The 17,269-nt window shown below is 35.2% G+C and overlaps 3 protein-coding genes across 4 annotated transcripts; all 3 read left to right on the top strand.

Moving 5' to 3' along the window:
- Nucleotides 1-553: 553 nt before the first annotated feature.
- Nucleotides 554-3,562, top strand: LOC107262695 (uncharacterized protein At1g01500). Of its 2 annotated transcripts, none has more exons than XM_025160116.2 (2): nt 554-1,511; nt 3,202-3,562. In XM_025160116.2, exons 1-2 carry the CDS (start codon nt 858-860, stop codon nt 3,259-3,261), a joined length of 714 nt encoding a protein of 237 aa, XP_025015884.1. In that variant the 5' UTR covers nt 554-857; the 3' UTR covers nt 3,262-3,562. The 2 variants fall into 2 exon arrangements, with proteins under 2 accessions (XP_025015884.1, XP_015584595.1); XM_015729109.3 differs by lacking the exon at nt 3,202-3,562 and adding an exon at nt 2,174-3,060 and having other exon boundaries at nt 559-1,511.
- Nucleotides 3,563-4,957: 1,395 nt separating this feature from the next.
- Nucleotides 4,958-9,962, top strand: LOC8286681 (C-terminal binding protein AN). The gene is made up of 7 exons (XM_015729061.3): nt 4,958-5,788; nt 6,039-6,207; nt 6,307-6,437; nt 7,654-8,448; nt 8,551-8,598; nt 9,124-9,237; nt 9,581-9,962. Exons 1-7 carry the CDS (start codon nt 5,195-5,197, stop codon nt 9,653-9,655), a joined length of 1,926 nt encoding a protein of 641 aa, XP_015584547.1. The 5' UTR covers nt 4,958-5,194; the 3' UTR covers nt 9,656-9,962.
- A 2,339-nt stretch (nt 9,963-12,301) lies between these two features.
- On the top strand, nt 12,302-17,104 carry LOC107262692 (protein REVEILLE 6-like). The gene is made up of 9 exons (XM_015729079.3): nt 12,302-12,811; nt 13,536-13,593; nt 14,254-14,377; nt 14,538-14,717; nt 14,810-14,938; nt 15,675-15,784; nt 15,930-15,989; nt 16,533-16,650; nt 16,735-17,104. The coding sequence occupies exons 1-9, from the start codon at nt 12,522-12,524 to the stop codon at nt 16,818-16,820; spliced, it is 1,155 nt and encodes a 384-aa protein (XP_015584565.1). The 5' UTR covers nt 12,302-12,521; the 3' UTR covers nt 16,821-17,104.
- Nucleotides 17,105-17,269: the final 165 nt, after the last annotated feature.

The following is a 17,269-nucleotide window of genomic DNA, read 5'->3' as shown; positions in this document are numbered from 1 at the left end:
TTATAAAATATAATTTCATTAGACACATTCACATGTATTATGTACTTTAAAAAACTATAACTTGTAAGCAATAAAAGAATTCAAGGTGTTATAAAAACATAAAAATATTTATCATATTAAATTAAAAATCAAGATACTAAAATGGCCAAAGTACTAAAATTTTATATAAATATGTATTCTCTAAACTTATTTCTTTAATATGACATTACACATTTTGGATATCAATGGCAATTAACTTCGACGTACAAACATTCAATTTAAAATAGAAAGTGATTCCTAAAAAAATCAGACATAATTTCTCCGACGTTCCAAAATTGAACTTAAACTGTTTGTTAAAATAATTAAGAGGAATTAATTTAGAATTTGCGATAGAAGAAAATTTATAGGGGTTCTTTTATAAAAATAATTTAATTGCAGACTGCACGTTAAACTTAGTAGTATAAAATAATGAATTTAATTTTTTATTTATTGAAATAAATGAGTTTGAGAAAAGTGCATAGAAAGAAGAAGGTTTTTGTTGGGGACGATTTCACGTTAAATCACCGTTATTTAAGAACATTACTAATTTTTCTGTGACTACTTTGACCTGGTCTGTGCCTCTTTACATTCTTTAATAAAATCCTTAAACTTGACTAAATGTCTCTCCCACCAGCAATCTTCATCCTGGATTAAGAATAAAAGAAAGAAAGAACCCCTTTCAATTTCACAATCAAAACCCTAATTTTTCACATCAATCCAAAAAAATAAGAAAAAACCCAGCACTTCTTACAACAGCCATTGTCTAGAATTCCCATATGATTCCCAGGATTCCAATTCCAATCTCATGAAAAGATAATCTAAAATCTGAAACCAATTCGATGAATTTCCAAGAGCAAGAATCCAATTCCTATAATCTCATAACCAGTTCAGCTACGTGGCTCGAAATCCGATTATTCTACGTAAGAATCACTCCTTGTGTGATCGACAGCGTCCCAGATCACTTAACGCTCCGTCATTTACGGCGAGAGATCAGCACGCCACTTGAAATCAACGGCTCAAGGATTCCGGCAGCGGATTCTGCATCCGTAACCTTACGCCGTGACCGTTTAAATAAAGAATCATCGGAGGTGACGTACGTTAGCACCGACAGCGTGAGAATAACTGGGGCCCTGGAATTCGAGGTTATTGAGGAAAACGATTTGTTTTTGTGTGGGTCTTTAGAGAGAATTGAATCTACTACATTATGGGGTAATGATTCAAAAACAGGGTGGAGCATGGAGTGTTACATGGCGGCCTCTGTTGGAGAAGGAAATTCGGTGTTTTTTCAGCCAAAATTGGGGGTTTCTGCGCCGGCGATTGAGGTTTATATTGCTGGATGTTGTGGTGGTATACCAGTTATATTGACTAAGACAATTTTGGTTAGTCCGAGAAAAAAAGGTTCTAGACATGGAATGCTTGATGCTATTCCCGAGGATGAGGAGATGGAGAAGGAACACAATGGTGACGCTTCTCTTCGTCTACGCAAAGTTCAGGTAAATTCTTTCTTTTGTTGTGTAAATTTGAATCTTTAGAATGACTTATAGTATTTTTGAGTTATGCATGATGAGATGATTGTGTCATTTTAAACTGTGGTTTCTATAATATGGGGCTGAGATTGATGTGAATTGAATTTGTTCATCTTAGTTGAATTGTAAAAAGAATTGGTAACTTTACCCACTTCTTAGGGTAATGCCGGAGGAAGTTAGCTACTTTAGTATTCCATGAGATAGTATCTTTAATGAGTAACAGTCAAGGGTGCCGGTGATTCAATAGAATAAATGAAAGATCTCATTGTACGCAAGTGTTTTAACTCTATATTCTTACAGAAAGTTAAAGATGGCAATGTCAATCTGATTTGGTTTGATCCTTTCCTGTGATTAAGGACTGTTGTTTCACGTAAATCAATAAGGAGAGATTCTGCTTTTCAGTTCAACCACTTGATATTAGTTGGTTTGGGGAAGCAATGAACAAAAGTGTGGTTTTAACTCCTAATGTGTGACCTCTCCTGTGGTGGACAACATGGAAAATCTCGTTACCCTTCTTGCAGAGAGTAGATATAATTGCTATTCTCCAATATATTGATGGAAATAACATTCTTCACTAGCTGTTTCTGTTTGCTGGCTGGCTGGCTTATCCTCATTGGGTGCTTATGCAGATTATTGAATCAGAAGGTGATGATTCCGACTTGGAGGAGAAAACTGGAAACAGATACTACTCAGATGACATGTATTATGGTGAGGATGGCCAACTCACATGGTTTAATGCTGGTGTTAGAGTTGGTGTTGGAATAGGCCTTGGGATGTGCCTTGGGATTGGAATAGGCGTTGGACTGCTTATGCGCTCATATCAAGCAACTACAAGGAATTTTAGGAGGAGGTTCTTTTGAACTGAATAATATGATCTAATAATATCCTATAACAGATCAGTGAAAGGAATATAAAATCTTTGAGAATGTTAAAGCAAGTCTGGAAAGATCTCAATATTGGGGCCTAGGGAATAAGAAACACTTAATACAATAACTTTGATATGTTAAATATGAGTTTTGGTGTGTGGAGTACAAAATGTACAGTGTTTTTGTAACGTAGCCGCAAGATCTTTGTTCATATGACGAGCCTGCATTGAACGTATAGGAGTTAGCTAAAAGTTCTCCGTTCCGTTGTATTCCTATGGGTGCTGATTACACCGGGCATTGGTCGGTTCATAACATTTGGACCACCAGCCCTTAAGAGCCGGAGGCAAAAACATCTATGTACGTATTCAGCGGCTGGCATGAGTTTGTGTGGGGTATGGCTTTGCTTCACATGATATGCATCTATATCATAGTCATGTAGGATATGGTTTTTTTTTATTTCTTTCTTCTTCCGCTCTTTGCTCAGCCTTTTTCGTTTTTGTTCTGAGTATGTTCTCTATGAAGTGTGACACAGTTTAACTTGTAATCAAGCTTGAGCTACATTTTGTCATGTTTAAATTTCATTAATTTGTTGGAAGCTGTATCTTGAACTCTGAGAATAAATGAAAGTGCTTGTAGGGATGTTCCACCAACTAGAACAAGGCAATTAAACCGAAGAAGATCAAGTTGAACTTTTATGGTTTTTTTTTTTTCTTTTTTAATTCTCAATTTCTTATTCTACGACTGGTTCTTATATATATATATATCTGTGTCTGCTATATAATTTGAAACAGATTAATTCAATGTATGAAGCCGATAAACCTAACAGAACTCGCTTGTTGGACTTTCTCTAAGGTGGGTTGGTTTCAGGTCTGAAATTCCACAATCAGAAAATGCCGGATTAGGAACGCCCTATGGGCTAGTTTTTGCTAGGATGCCAGGTCAGGTCCCCAAAGCCCAATGATATTGTTTCGATCGCTAAGGCAATGGGCTTGCTCTAAAACTCGATCTAAAGTCCATATCCGTAAGCAGTGACTCGCTTTCGCATGACTAAAATGTTAATTTACTCTCTCAATGGCGGATTGAATAGATAATTAGTTCGTATTTAATTCTCTGATAAATTAAGTGAGTAATTTGTCAATTCAGTTCTATAAAACATGTTTGGTTCTTAAATATGTACGTCAATATATTCTTTGTATTTATGCCTTTATTTTTAAAAATATTTATGGATTTAACTTTCCATTATTATCACGTTTTATCTTAGTATTGTTTAGTATTTGCTTTGTTATTTTAGCTATAAATTACTTGATATATTTCAGGCATGTTATTTTTATATATTGCGCTTGATGTGCGATGATAATATTTGCTGCAATTAAATTTTATTATAATATTATTTTATATATATATTTGTATAAATTATTACTTTCACATGATATGAAATTCTATTTTTATTTTATTTATTTTAGTAATATATTTAATTAATAGTTATCAATTATGATATTTATTATGTTTATAAAATTGGTTAGTATTGTAAAACTATATAAGTACAAAACGTTTCAAATAAAATTTGGCAATTCAATTCAATTAAACAACTAACTCACGTATTAAATTTATAATGCCTTTACTAAATTAAAATACAGTTTGATAAATAAAAGAATTATTAAATTATTATTTTTATTAGAAGCTGAGATGAAATTTTAAGAAAGTGAAATCTTACTATGATTTTGTAAAATATGACATAGTAAGAGTTTTATTAGATAATGGAATTAAATTATGTTAATTAAATAATATATTGTGATTTAATAAAAATTTATTTTTATGACATTTAGTATGAAGTTAAAAGTGGGAATTGATTTTTTTTTTTTACAGTATTTAGGTTCTTTAAATAGCTATTTTTAACAAATTGTTAGATAAATTAAATAAAAAATTAAAATTTTAAAAAATTATTTATTAACTCTAATAGAGGAGTAAATTATATTGGCGGTTAGCAAATTATATCTTTATATTAAAAAATACTAAATTTTTGATTTGTAACTAAATGGTTATTGAACTGTAATATTAATAACATTGACGAATCTTTTTATTAAATTTAAGGATAAATTATATATATAGTCACTAAATTTTATATTTTATAATAAAAAATATCAAAATTTTGATTTTAAAAGATATTATAAATTAAAAATTATGTTAGTAAATTTTGGTAATTATTTATATAATTTATTTTTTAAATACATAAAAAAAATTATAAGTGTTATTAGTTATAAATTAAAGACTTATTATTATTTTTATTATAAAATGAAAAATTTAGTCACCGATGTAATTTATGGAATTGGCACTTCCGCGATCATTATATCGTTGCATACGAAACCCGACTAGCAGAAGATGACAATCACGAAGCCCGTTGAAAACAACAAACTGTATTTTTCGAATTTTAAAAAATAAAATAAAACGCTGTTTTTATACCATTGAAAATTTGAATATCATAACTGACAAAAGTTAGGTCAAAGATGGAATTTCACAGGATGAAAAGGGCAGTATTAGAATACGAGACGAGACTAACGAAGTATAAGGGTCGAATCTAACTAAGAGTAGGCCACAGGCCAGAGACAATTCAACGTCTCCTGGAGCACCGGAGGCATTTTCCAAACAGTAAAAGGGAAAATAAAAATGCCCTCTCGCGCTCTTGTATAGACTAAAAAAACCCGCAGAAATGCCCAGATTTACATCATTAAACCCTAACCACCACCACCACCACCACTGCCCGAACCATACAAGAACGACAACGTAATGACCAGCACTAATATCAGATCGTCTGCTACAATGTCCCACCATAAATCCTCTTCTCAACCTCTCCCTTTAGTTGTAAGTCTTAACTGCATCGAAGATTGCTCCATCGAGCAAGACTCCTTAGCCGGAGTCGCAACGGTCGAACACGTGCCCCTCAGCCGTTTAGCCGATGGCAAAATCGAATCAGCTGCAGCTGTTCTTCTTCACTCTCTCGCTTACCTCCCTCGAGCTGCTCAGCGCCGTCTCCGTCCTTATCAGCTCCTCTTATGTCTCGGCTCAGCTGACCGTGCTGTCGACTCGGCTCTCGCTGCGGACCTGGGGCTCCGGCTTGTCCACGTGGATACTTCGCGAGCTGAGGAGATCGCGGATACAGTGATGGCTCTGTTCCTTGGCTTGCTTCGTAGAACGCACTTGCTATCTCGCCACGCGCTTTCGGCTTCTGGTTGGCTCGGCTCAGTGCAGCCTTTATGTAGGGGAATGAGAAGGTGTAGAGGTCTGGTTTTAGGGATCATTGGTAGATCTGCATCGGCTAGGTCTTTGGCCACTAGGAGCTTGGCTTTTAAGATGAGTGTGCTTTATTTTGATATACACGAGGTATAACTTCCACAATGTGGAGTAATTTATTTCTATAATTGAACCAACAAATGTAATATTTAGTGTTGAATTATTAGTTAAGAAATGCTGCAGTAGTCAAGAATTATTAGATTGTATTAGCTAGGTGTTGAATTGCGAAATTGATATTCTACAGAAACTACTGTGCAGTATTAGCTTTTAGTTTCTTTGCTTATTTATGATTTCCATATGGACTGCTTTTGATGTTGTTGCCTGAAATATGTTTATACAGGGAAAAGGAAAAGTAAGTAGGTCTTCCTTAAGATTTCCACCTGCAGCACGAAGAATGGATACTCTAAATGATTTACTAGCTGCTAGTGACTTGATCTCACTTCATTGTGCTTTATCGAATGAAACAGTTCAGATTCTTAATGCTGAGTGTTTGCAGCATATAAAGCCAGGTATTGTGTTACTTTCATCATTGCCTTTTAATAAGTTCACAGAAATTCAAGAGATTTTGTTTGTATTTACATGGAAGAAATCTTTTTATCTTGTTATAGGGGCATTTCTTGTGAATACGGGTAGTAGTCAGCTGCTTGATGACTGTTCATTGAAGCAGCTTTTGATTGATGGGACTTTAGCTGGCTGTGCTCTGGATGGTGCTGAAGGGCCACAATGGATGGAAGCATGGGTATGTTTCGGGTTTGTGGTGTTAGGTTCATTATTCTCTAGAATATAATCAAATAGTAGCATTGCGAATCTTTATACTCTCCCTCCGTGTCTATATGCATGCACTTGTTATTTCATCATATGCATGTCACATGTGCGCATATATAGCACTTATCTACCAATGTAGCACTACTCATATGAGTTTTAATTATGCCAATTGTTATTATGTTCTGATGAAAATGCTGTAGCTAACATTCTGTGTTTAAGCTGTTCCGTATCAAACATGCTGCTTTGTGGAGAATGGGGTAGTTGGTTTGAAATTCAATGCTGGATTAAACTTTACTCAGTTGGCTAAATCTGTCAATTGTATGGGAATATGTTGAGGTATATGCTTACATCCTGAGCAGTCCGATTGTATTGTGTGGTGTGTGTGTAGAGAGAGAGAAGGGAGGTGGGGAGATGGGGAGGGAATATGTTGAGGCATTTTCCCTGCTAAATTATTATGTTTAAGAAAAAAGCAACAGTGCCATCATGTGATCCTTTTTATTTCTGTTTCATTTTCTTTTGTTATTCCTGTTACTAATCTTGAATGTTTATATTTCTAAAGATTTTGAAATTAGAAGGTGCAACTATGATAAAAAGCTTATGCTTCACTGCTGCTTGGAACTTCATATGTCATTCTTATCTAAGTCTTTCATCACCTGCTTTTGCCTTAAATCTCTGAGTGCTTATTCGAGCATTGTTTGGCTAGCTTCTTGTTTTTCTTAAGTAATAGTAAGAAAGTACAGTTGGTAAAAATTTATAAAATGTTTGTTTGCATAAGAGTAAAGACAGACTGTTACAGGAAATGGGAATAACTTATTGTCTAACTAAGCTATGCCTTTGCTTTGAAAGTAGCAAAAGAACAAAAATGTGCTTTTCAGCAGCAAGCCAATGACCTCTTTATCAATCTTTCTTTTTTTGAGAGAACCTTATCAATCTTGATCTATGCTTTCTGCTATAATTAATAATGGAATTTAGAAGAAAGCTTGTTTTGAGTGCTCGACGAGATCTACCTCCCTGCTAATCTTACTTAGAACCACATTGTATAGGCCTTTTAGGTGCTACAAGAACCATACAACCTCTTTAATGAGGTGATGCCTGCCTTAAGCTGGATGTTACTTCGGTTGCTGTACTGTATTAACCTCAGGGTGCAGTGTGGTTATACTCTTACTAATTTGTCTTAACATTTGCTTCAGGTAAAAGAGATGCCAAATGTATTGATACTTCCACGAAGTGCAGATTACAGTGAAGAAGTTTGGGTGGAAATAAGAGATAAGGCCATCTCTTTATTGCAATCTTTCTTCTTTGATGGGGTAATTCCAAAGGATATTATCTCTGATGAGGAGGAGGAAAGTGAAATGGGCGATGAAAATGAACAGTTTCACAAACAAGACAAAGAAAGTTTTCTGCAGGCTTCTATTGGTGAGCGCTTGACAGATGATATTCAGGTAAGTCCAGAAAGCACCCGTAGTAAAGTTATTAATCAATCAACAGAATCTAGCCAGGCTCAGGGTTCTGGATTGTCTCAAACTACGGCTGCAAGGTCTGAAGGAAAACGCAGCAGATCAGGCAAGAAGGCAAAGAAAAGACACGGCCGTCAAAAATCCATTCAGAAACCGGATGATCTTTCTCATTTAGAAAAAGAAAGCACCTCACATCGAGAAGATGATGCTACTATGAGTGGTACAGATCAAGTCTTAAGTTCCAGTTCCCGGTTTGCTTCCCCTGAAGATTCACGAAGTAGGAAAACACCAATAGAATCAATTCAAGAGTCAAATGCAGACCAGCTTCTAAGATCAAGCAAGAAGCTCAGTGGAAAGTCTGGTGAACTGCTGAAAGATGGGTATGTTATTGCCTTATATGCAAGAGACCGTCCTGCACTTCATGTCTCAAGGCAGAGAGTGAAAGGTGGTGGATGGTTCCTGGATGCCATGTCAAATGTAACAAAAAGAGATCCCGCATCTCAGTTCCTTGTTGTTTTTAGAAGCAAGGTTGCCTGGCAGATATCCTTATTCTGTATTTCATATTGTACCCTGTAGAATAATTCTAATGTCGATGCTGATTTGAAGTTTTTATTTGAACAATTTTCTCAGGACACTATTGGGCTGCGCTCTTTTGCTGCTGGTGGAAAGTTATTGCAGGTACTTGATGTTCTCAGAAGGTCACGTCTTTAGAGAATGCACCTCAAGTGCTATACCTACTATTTTCTAGTATCATTAGTGGGAGCTAAAATTTGAATCATAAAACTGATAAGTTGAGCAAATCTATTTTATAACTAGCTAGTTAGATCATTTGGTTTTGTTGATGAGACTTACCTTGAACACCTTGAATGATCTGAAACAATTAAAAATAACTAAGGCATGCCTTAATCGCCATTTTTAATTGTCTTTCAGTAAGTTAAGATTTATTTATATTGATAATAGAAACTGTTTGTGGAATCAGACTTTGGATGGGCTATTGCAAAAGGACAAGTTTTATGATAAGCTTTATCTGTATCTTCTTCATTGCAGTAGTTGACAAAAATGAATTTGGCTTAACAACAACATCTTTGCGTCTAATATGGATTGACTGAAGCATGAAGCAGAAGTTGCTAAAATAATGCTAATTAAATTGAATTTTAAAAAGTGCATGGGTTTAAGGTCTTTTTTTTTCCCTTGAACCTGCAGATTAACAGAAGAACGGAATTTGTATTTGCTAGTCACAGCTTTGATGTCTGGGAGAGTTGGATGTTGGAAGGTTCATTGGAGGATTGTAGGCTGGTTAACTGTAGAAATCCTTTGGTAAGCAACTTCTTTTTTTTAACACATGACTTACCGTGCATTGTATTTTTGAGGATCAAGTAGCAATTTCATAGTCGTTAAAAATTTTAGAGTCTCTCTTTAAATTTTCTTGACTTTTGTACTCTTAAGATATGTATGCGAACTGTCTTCACTTCCTTTTCTTTTTCTTTCCAAATAATATGTGGGATTATAGTCTGTGCATACACAGTGCATGAAATTCTGTTAAGCTCATTCTTGATAATTGATTTGATGCATCACCTTGCCTGCTTGAAAGATGCATTTTTTCCTCCTTGTCCCCTCTTTCTGTCTCTTGAATTGCTTTATTTGGTTCCAAAAACTGCAGGCCGTTTTGGATGTACGCATTGAGGTTCTGGCAGCTGTAGGGGAAGATGATGGGGTCACTCGTTGGCTGGATTAGGTTGTGAATGCAAGAGTGAAGATACCTAATTTTTTCCTGCCATTTTTGTTATTTTTCTAGGTTTGTGTTTCCTCAAAACAATCTGTAAATCATTCTTTTCTTTCCTCCTGGTTTCCTACTATTTTTTTTTTTTGTTCTTTTACTTTTCAAGATTTAGCAGCTATGTTAGGCATCGAGTGTGATGGGTTACTGGGTTGTTTTGGGCCTCTTGACAAATAGGTGTACCTTATAATTTATGAGCTCCTCATTGTTTTTTCAAATGGATTATTGGTTTTCCCTGATGAATTGATAAAGTTCTATTGCAGTCTCTTCGTTGGCTTTGAAGTTTAGACGACCTGCATTTCATCAAATATGTGTTGCTGATTCTGGTATAACATCAAAATCTCTCAGAGAGGCCACTTTGATCCACCAGGAAAAAACATCGGGACATTTGACCTAATATAATAAGCGTAAGGGCTGCGTTCTTGTAACATATTCTAAAATACTGAAGTGTCGCTGGTGAGAAATTTTGGGTTTGAGAAACTAAACGATTGCACAAGGTGGCATAATATCTTCGATCATGCACGACGAACAGTACGAATAGGCATAGCAGAATGATTGCAGAAGTCTGCTGTTTCTTAACGGTCTTTAACCACCCAAAAAAAGGTTGAAGAGAAGAGTGGTGGAGGGTCAAGTCTCTTACTGGTATGTTGTAACTGGCAGGCAGCAACCCAACCCGCCTTCTTATTTTATAAAGGGTAGTTTTATGCCGCTATTTTTGTTTTAATATAATTAATTACTTTTTAAAAATATAGAAAGAAGAATATGAAAATGCAGAACTTCTTTTATGTCCTTCGCTGGGTTTACATAATTTCGTTTCATTGAAACACTTCCAAGCCTAGTTAGCATAACGCACGCCCACAAATGACAAAAACCATAGCCAAACAACAAAGTCCGAAAAAACTAATCCCATCCAAGTTATTCTCACACTGTAAATTACATATGTATATAAAACATTTTTGGTCTCTTAATAGAAAAATAAAAAATTAGCCGACTGAAAAAGAAAATGACTAAAAACATGATAAGCTTCGTTAATATGTTTAGCTGTTAAGAAATAATGTATATTGAGAAGGGAGATATTTGTAAATTTGCCAGAGCACAGAAACACTTCAAATCAATTGCAAAATGTTGTTCCTAAGCACAGTGCAAGTTTGTTTATTGTTTTTGGTTAGGAGAGGCCAAAAGAATAGTAGAAGTATAGACCATGACTATTTGACATACCATGCTCCTGTCTTCCCCTGCGATCACATGGGATTATTTTCTTTTTCTTCCATGGGAATAGATGGGACATTGAGTTGAAGCATCAAGCTTGGTGGTGACCTTTAGCATTCCCTTTACGTACTTAACACTGGCATGTTAGGGAATGGCGAAAGATTCAAGGAGTACAAGCTGCCTGAAGCTCCCATAAACAGAAGCTTGACATGCTCACATGGATCATGCAGCCCCCACACACACCCCTTCCGTTAATAAAGAATGCAATAATTTCAAATACATGGACTCAAAATGCGTTTATTATATTTCTACTTCAAATTGATGTTTGTATCTCTTCTTTGAAATAACATTTCCTCTTTTTTTTTTTTTTTTTTTTTTTTTTTTGTATATTTATATACATTAAAAAAGCAACATATAAAATAGTGAATCAATACTATTCTATCATATAATAAATGTGAGAAATTGATTACTTATTATACAACACACCAAGAAAATATCTGTTCCGGTTGAGTTAAAAATAAGAAAATGACTTAACAGCAGCTGGTTTGCATACTGGGAAATATCCCATTGAATTGGTTCACCAGTTTTTAAGACTACTCCATCCTCTAAACCAAAGGGGCCATTCCCGACCCAAATATTACTTAAGGTAAGTTAAAACTTGTTTAGTTTGACAAAGTAAAGCATTTCTAAAGCAAATGTTAATGTACAAATTTATATTTATATTTCATCCACATGTTTGTTAGTTTTATGAAAAATTAGAAGGTTAAACTGATTAAAGATTAATCTTTAAAAAAAGAAGTGCATTTAGCCTATATTTTATATTGTACATACCAATTTTGACAGACAGTATGTTCAGAAGCCTAGAATTTTCGATTTCTCCTAAGAAGGTTGCATCAGTAATTTCATATCTCTCCCTCTCCGCCTCACCCACGCACAGGTGGACTTTCCTCTATAGCAGGTAACTAATTTCATCTGATTGCACAGTGAAATCGTACGGACTTATTCAAATATGATAAGTAATTCTATATTTCAGTGGATTAACCCAGACAACGTTAAAAGAATTGAAATAAAAATCTTTTAACTAAGTAGATAAAGTCAGAGCATAAGCAGCAGAACCTAATCTGTTTGGTTAATTAGAAATCCAAAACTTTTTAAGCTTAACGAAATCTTCTCTAACCAACAGATTAGGAATCTCCATTTTCCGCGGATAAATGAATAAATAAAATGTTTTTTTTCTTTTAATAATGCAAACAAATGGTAAAAACTAGTAAAATGCCACTGGACGGTTACCAAAAAATAAGAGTTTTAAGACTAAGGCACCTAAGAACGTGGCACGTGTACGATGACGATGAAATCTGGTAAGGTTAGTTTTCCTCCCTAACCCCACCACCTCTACTACCACCACCACCAGTGAGTCTCGGCCACCACTCTCTGTTTTTCATCATTATTTAATAAATAAATAAATAAATATGAGCTCATTTTATGAGCCACAATCTTCGTTTTCTTTACTTCAACACAGAAAACAAAGACAAACGAAACTGAAACCTTAAAAAGAAATAAAAGAAGAAGAAGAAAAAACCTAATTACCGGAAGTCAAGAGTGGTTTTAAAAGCATATGGTGTCGGTGAACCCAAACCCAGCTCAGGGATTTCATTTGTTTGATCCCATGAGTATGGGACTGCCTGGTCTTAATTCTTTGACGCCGCACCAGATTCCTTCTTCCTCAACGTCTACTACTAGTAATACCGCTAATGCTACGGGTACCAGTACCACGTCAGGTACCAATACGATGGCGTCCTTTCAGGATGATCTAAACAAGAAGATCAGGAAGCCTTATACTATTACTAAGTCTAGAGAAAGCTGGACCGAACAGGAACACGACAAGTTTCTAGAAGCTCTTCAATTGTAAGTTTATCTCCATTTTTGGGATTTTATCCGATTTCTGCTGAATTTTGTGTTTTCATTTTGTCTTCTAATTGGTTTCACTCAAAATTATGGAAATAATACCAAAATTCGCGACTTTTTTCTCTGTGCTATTGGCAACCAAAACTGGGAAATGGGGTTTTCAATTGGAAACTAATTATTGTTATGGACAATATGGTCGTCGAGTTTATGGTACTTAAAACTTATTTTATTTTATTATTACTATTAATTATATATATTTGGTTTTCCAAATTGAAGTTTCCGTTTTTCTGTAGCGCATATAATGATTTGAATAATGATTCCAAAAAAAGATTAATTATTTTTTAGGGACTGACGAATTAAATAAATTAATATTATCGCCCAAAATTGAATCAAGTTTTGTTTGTTGCATTTCCATGTCCATCACTGAAAGTCCAAAAATGAAACTTCTAAATTTGGCCATTCATTTCTATATTTGCCATGAAACACGATTTATAGGATTGTTCCAACTAAATGAGGAGTTTTGCGCATTCCTCAAAATATGGAATTAGAGAAATTAAATTCGTCTATCTCAGATAGCATCTTTTGCAATAAAAGATAGTTCCATATTTGCACCATGTGATATTATTAATATTTGCATGAGAACAGAAACTCCAGTTTCTTTGATCACAGTTAAATCAAATTTGCTAATTTGAGTATTTCTTCTTTGTTTTATGGCTGCTTATAGGTTTGATCGTGACTGGAAGAAGATTGAAGCATTTGTTGGATCAAAGACGGTCATCCAGGTATTTTGGTAAAACTGTGAAGCATCACACTAATGTTTGTGGCATATTCTGAGTGCTGTAATAGTTACCTAGTTCCTTGAGTAAACTTTTATTCCTAGATGCTTTGACTCTTCACTTTACCCTAAAGTATCCGTGTCAGATAAAAGATACTCAAATATAGGTATGACTCCTCAACAGTTCAAATTAGTGGGAAATATCTATGAAATTTTGGGAATAGGCAAGTCCAACCCCAAGATGTACCTGTTTCGAAGACTCTACATAGCAAAACATGGTAGTTAATCTTTACTTTTTCTTCCGGCTTGATATTTACCATTTTTATCCTCATTTTCCATTCCACAAATTAATACGTTGGGTCAACATAGTTCCATTGGCATCAGTAGCTGGCTTAAAAAATTTTAAAGCAAAAAAAATGTAAGACTCGTCTCTCTCTGTCTAGCAGCCAGCAGTTTTTGTAAAATAGTAAAGACTATATTGTACTGATGACATAAAATTGAAGAAATGACAGCCATTTATTGGTTCATTACTTCCATGTCCATAAAGTAAAATAAAGAAATGTATCTGCTTCTTCTACTTCTTTGGGCACTCACTTTACAGCTATTAGTGTACTGTAATCCCTGGTCATGCTATTTTCATGTTAAGTCCAAGTAATGTTCTTGGCAGATACGTAGCCATGCACAGAAGTATTTTTTGAAGGTTCAGAAGAATGGGACAAGTGAACGTGTACCTCCACCTCGACCAAAGAGAAAAGCAGCTCATCCTTATCCACAGAAGGCACCTAAAAATGGTTTGTATCGTCATTTCTGTTCTTTCCTCCTCATTATCTGCCAAAACTCCCTCTGTCACCTTCCTTAATTCTTTTCCTTTTCCTTTAAGATGGGGTGGGGATCTGCACTTTGTCAAATGCTGCCGATTTTGGACTGAACTTTCTTTGTGTTTTGATTTAGCAACCCCAGTCGTAACCCAAATGGCTAGCCTGTTTCAGTCTCCACCAGTTTCAATTGAACCTGGATATGTCTACCAGCCAGATTCTTCATCAGTTCTTGGAAATCCAGTGACTGGTGGAACTTTGACATCCTGGAGTTTTAACACAGTGACACCAGTCAATTTGCCACAAGTTACTAAAGGTATTATTTGTTAATGTGCTCTCTCTGTGGATGCTCTTCCTATCGCCTTTTCTGTTTCTGCTAAATAATGTCGGAATCATCTTGTTTTTAAGATGATGTGGGATTGGCAAGGCAAACGATTGCGCATAATTGTTGCTGCAGTAGTACCAATGAAAGCACCCCAAGGACTTGGCAAACTAGTGAAATAATTGATCCAGGGGATCAGGGCAAGCCAATGAGAGGTAACTATCATGTCCCTAATTAAAAGTTGGGATACATAACAGGGCATGTCTAATGATATCCAAACTTGACCATAATGCATAATGATGTCTTCTTGTAAAGCTATAATTTCTAAATTACTATTGGTATCTACCCCCTTCTCGCCCTCTCTTCCCAAACAACGTGACTTGCACCTGGGCAGATACTTAGCTTTGATTGGATCATTCAGTGTAAAATAAATTATTTCATCTTATTCATTACACATCATGACATGATTCATTCTGATGACTGCTCATGTATGTCTTGTCTGTGAAAGGACTATCTGAGAATGTTTCAGCAATTTCATCAGGAGAGGGGACTGGGAACCTGGACCCATGGACATATAAAAATAAAAGTTAAATGTCATTTGATTTTCTGATCTCGTCCTGTATTGCCATTATGAAGTTGTTAAATTTCATTCTCTCTTATTTCGCCACTCATTAGAATGTTCATTACTTAGTAGTTAATAGCAGCATGCTGTATCCTTTCTGCTTTTCACTCTGCAAGTCCCTTTCAGTATGAAATGTTCCATGTGAACCATATGGAACTCAGTCACAATTCTTTTTCTGGAAGTTTCGGTCACCTTTCGGGATGGGCGGCTTTTAGTTTGTCTTATATTCTGTCATGTTTGATGGTATCACTTGCATCATTTAATGTGTCTGATACTTTCCTTACATTCTAATTTTCTATTCATGATGATTTTATGCCTGTCAAATGCAGTTATGCCAGATTTTGCACAAGTATACAGCTTCATTGGCAGTGTTTTTGACCCTCATGCCAGTGGTCACTTGCAGAGGTTGAAGCAGATGGATCCAATAAATATGGAAACAGTATGTCATTTGAAATTTCTATTAGTTTCATTTTATTTTTAAGGCTTTGACTGAACTACTTCGGGTTTGGGCATGCTTTCATTATTCAGAAAATGGTCTATAAGTTTATTTCCTTTTTGTTGGTTTGTTTTTGGCTTTTTATCAGGTAATGCTGTTGATGAGAAACCTCTCCATTAATTTGACAAGTCCTAAGTTTGAGGATCATGTAAGTGCTTTACTAAGCTACAAGCTTCTTCTCTTTTTCCCTCTTTGTTACTGTTAGTTTTTCTCTTCTTCCTTCTTCCTATATGTAAATTACCTCATTATAACTACCATAATGAAGCGTTTTATGGATCTTGGACTCTATTAGATATCCAGTGTTATTTTATGGTCCAAGATTGATTCTTGCAAAACGAAGCTTTTTGTGCTGATATAGCTTTGTATGCTTCGTGTCTGTCTCAGAAAAATTCTAAGAACCTCTTCTTCGAAGTTTATTTTGAGAAAGCCTGAAGACAAAAAAATTACTGTGCTTCAGATAGTCTATAATGTTTAAGCCAATTCCAGTCATACGGTTTGATTAACATAACAACCTCATGGAAGGGTATTGTATCATGAGTTTCCATTTGTATAAATGATCTGCGATAACTTTTGTATTTGCAGTCCCTCGTGCCTGTTGGTAAATATATAACTGACATTTCTTTTACTGTATTCACACTTAAGCGTGTGAATTCTTACTCATTCTTTTCAACTTTCCATGAAATTGATACAGAGAAGGTTACTTGCATCATATGATATTAATGGTGAGGAGACAAAATCTGGTGGCCTGTACAGTAATATGGGCGCTGATAAAATTCAGATGGCGATTTCAGCCCCGAAAGAAGTGAAAGGTTGAAAGTTTTCACTTCCTGTATTCTGATCATAATAAAGTCTTGGGAGATTCCTGTCTTACCATGGATCCATTGCCTGCGCAGAAAGTAAATGCGAGGATGGAGTAGAGAGTAGAATACTCACGAGGTCGCACCGAAAGGAAGTTGTAGTAGTAGTAGGAGGTTTGTAAATACATACGTGTGATGTAGGAGAATGCTCTTCCTGCTTCTGTTAGTTTCTAGTGTATTGTGTATATATGTATACATGCTTTGCTCTTTGGAAATGTAGCATAGTTTTATCTTCACGGTTACGACCCAGAGGCTATCTTGTATAGAGTTTTGAGTGCAAGTTTTACGGTATATTGTTGTAAGATGTGTTTTTGAGGTTTGTATGTGTTATTTTAGGAGTTACTTTGTATGAATTTACTTGAAATGAATGTGAAAGCTTTGGCAGAGCGAAACATTGTGCCATTCACACCATTAAAGTCGGTAGACGTGAGTGAATCAATGCCCAAAATAAAGTAAACCCTCAATCAACTCATCCTCAACTCATAATCTGACTATGGCATAATTAACTTGTATTATGGTAAAATTGTAATTAATCAAGAGCTTTTTAATGTACTTCTAGACAATGAAATGT

Source organism: Ricinus communis, chromosome 1, assembly GCF_019578655.1.
Source record: "Ricinus communis isolate WT05 ecotype wild-type chromosome 1, ASM1957865v1, whole genome shotgun sequence".
Taxonomy (NCBI): Eukaryota; Viridiplantae; Streptophyta; class Magnoliopsida; order Malpighiales; family Euphorbiaceae; genus Ricinus; species Ricinus communis.
Note: the sequence above shows the minus strand (reverse complement) of the source record. Positions and strands in the feature narration are given on the sequence as shown.

What these genes read in the sequence shown, in the direction of transcription:
- LOC107262695 (XM_015729109.3), top strand. Translation starts at nt 858, where the DNA reads ATGAATTTCCAAGAGCAAGAATCCAATTCCTATAATCTCATAACCAGT. An exon ending in TTCGTCTACGCAAAGTTCAG is followed by an intron (nt 1,512 to 2,173) that starts GTAAATTCTTTC and finishes GTGCTTATGCAG; the next exon opens with ATTATTGAATCAGAAGGTGA.
- LOC8286681 (XM_015729061.3), top strand. Translation starts at nt 5,195, where the DNA reads ATGACCAGCACTAATATCAGATCGTCTGCTACAATGTCCCACCATAAA. An exon ending in TTTATTTTGATATACACGAG is followed by an intron (nt 5,789 to 6,038) that starts GTATAACTTCCA and finishes ATGTTTATACAG; the next exon opens with GGAAAAGGAAAAGTAAGTAG. An exon ending in TTTGCAGCATATAAAGCCAG is followed by an intron (nt 6,208 to 6,306) that starts GTATTGTGTTAC and finishes ATCTTGTTATAG; the next exon opens with GGGCATTTCTTGTGAATACG.
- LOC107262692 (XM_015729079.3), top strand. Translation starts at nt 12,522, where the DNA reads ATGGTGTCGGTGAACCCAAACCCAGCTCAGGGATTTCATTTGTTTGAT. An exon ending in TTTCTAGAAGCTCTTCAATT is followed by an intron (nt 12,812 to 13,535) that starts GTAAGTTTATCT and finishes GGCTGCTTATAG; the next exon opens with GTTTGATCGTGACTGGAAGA. An exon ending in GATCAAAGACGGTCATCCAG is followed by an intron (nt 13,594 to 14,253) that starts GTATTTTGGTAA and finishes TGTTCTTGGCAG; the next exon opens with ATACGTAGCCATGCACAGAA.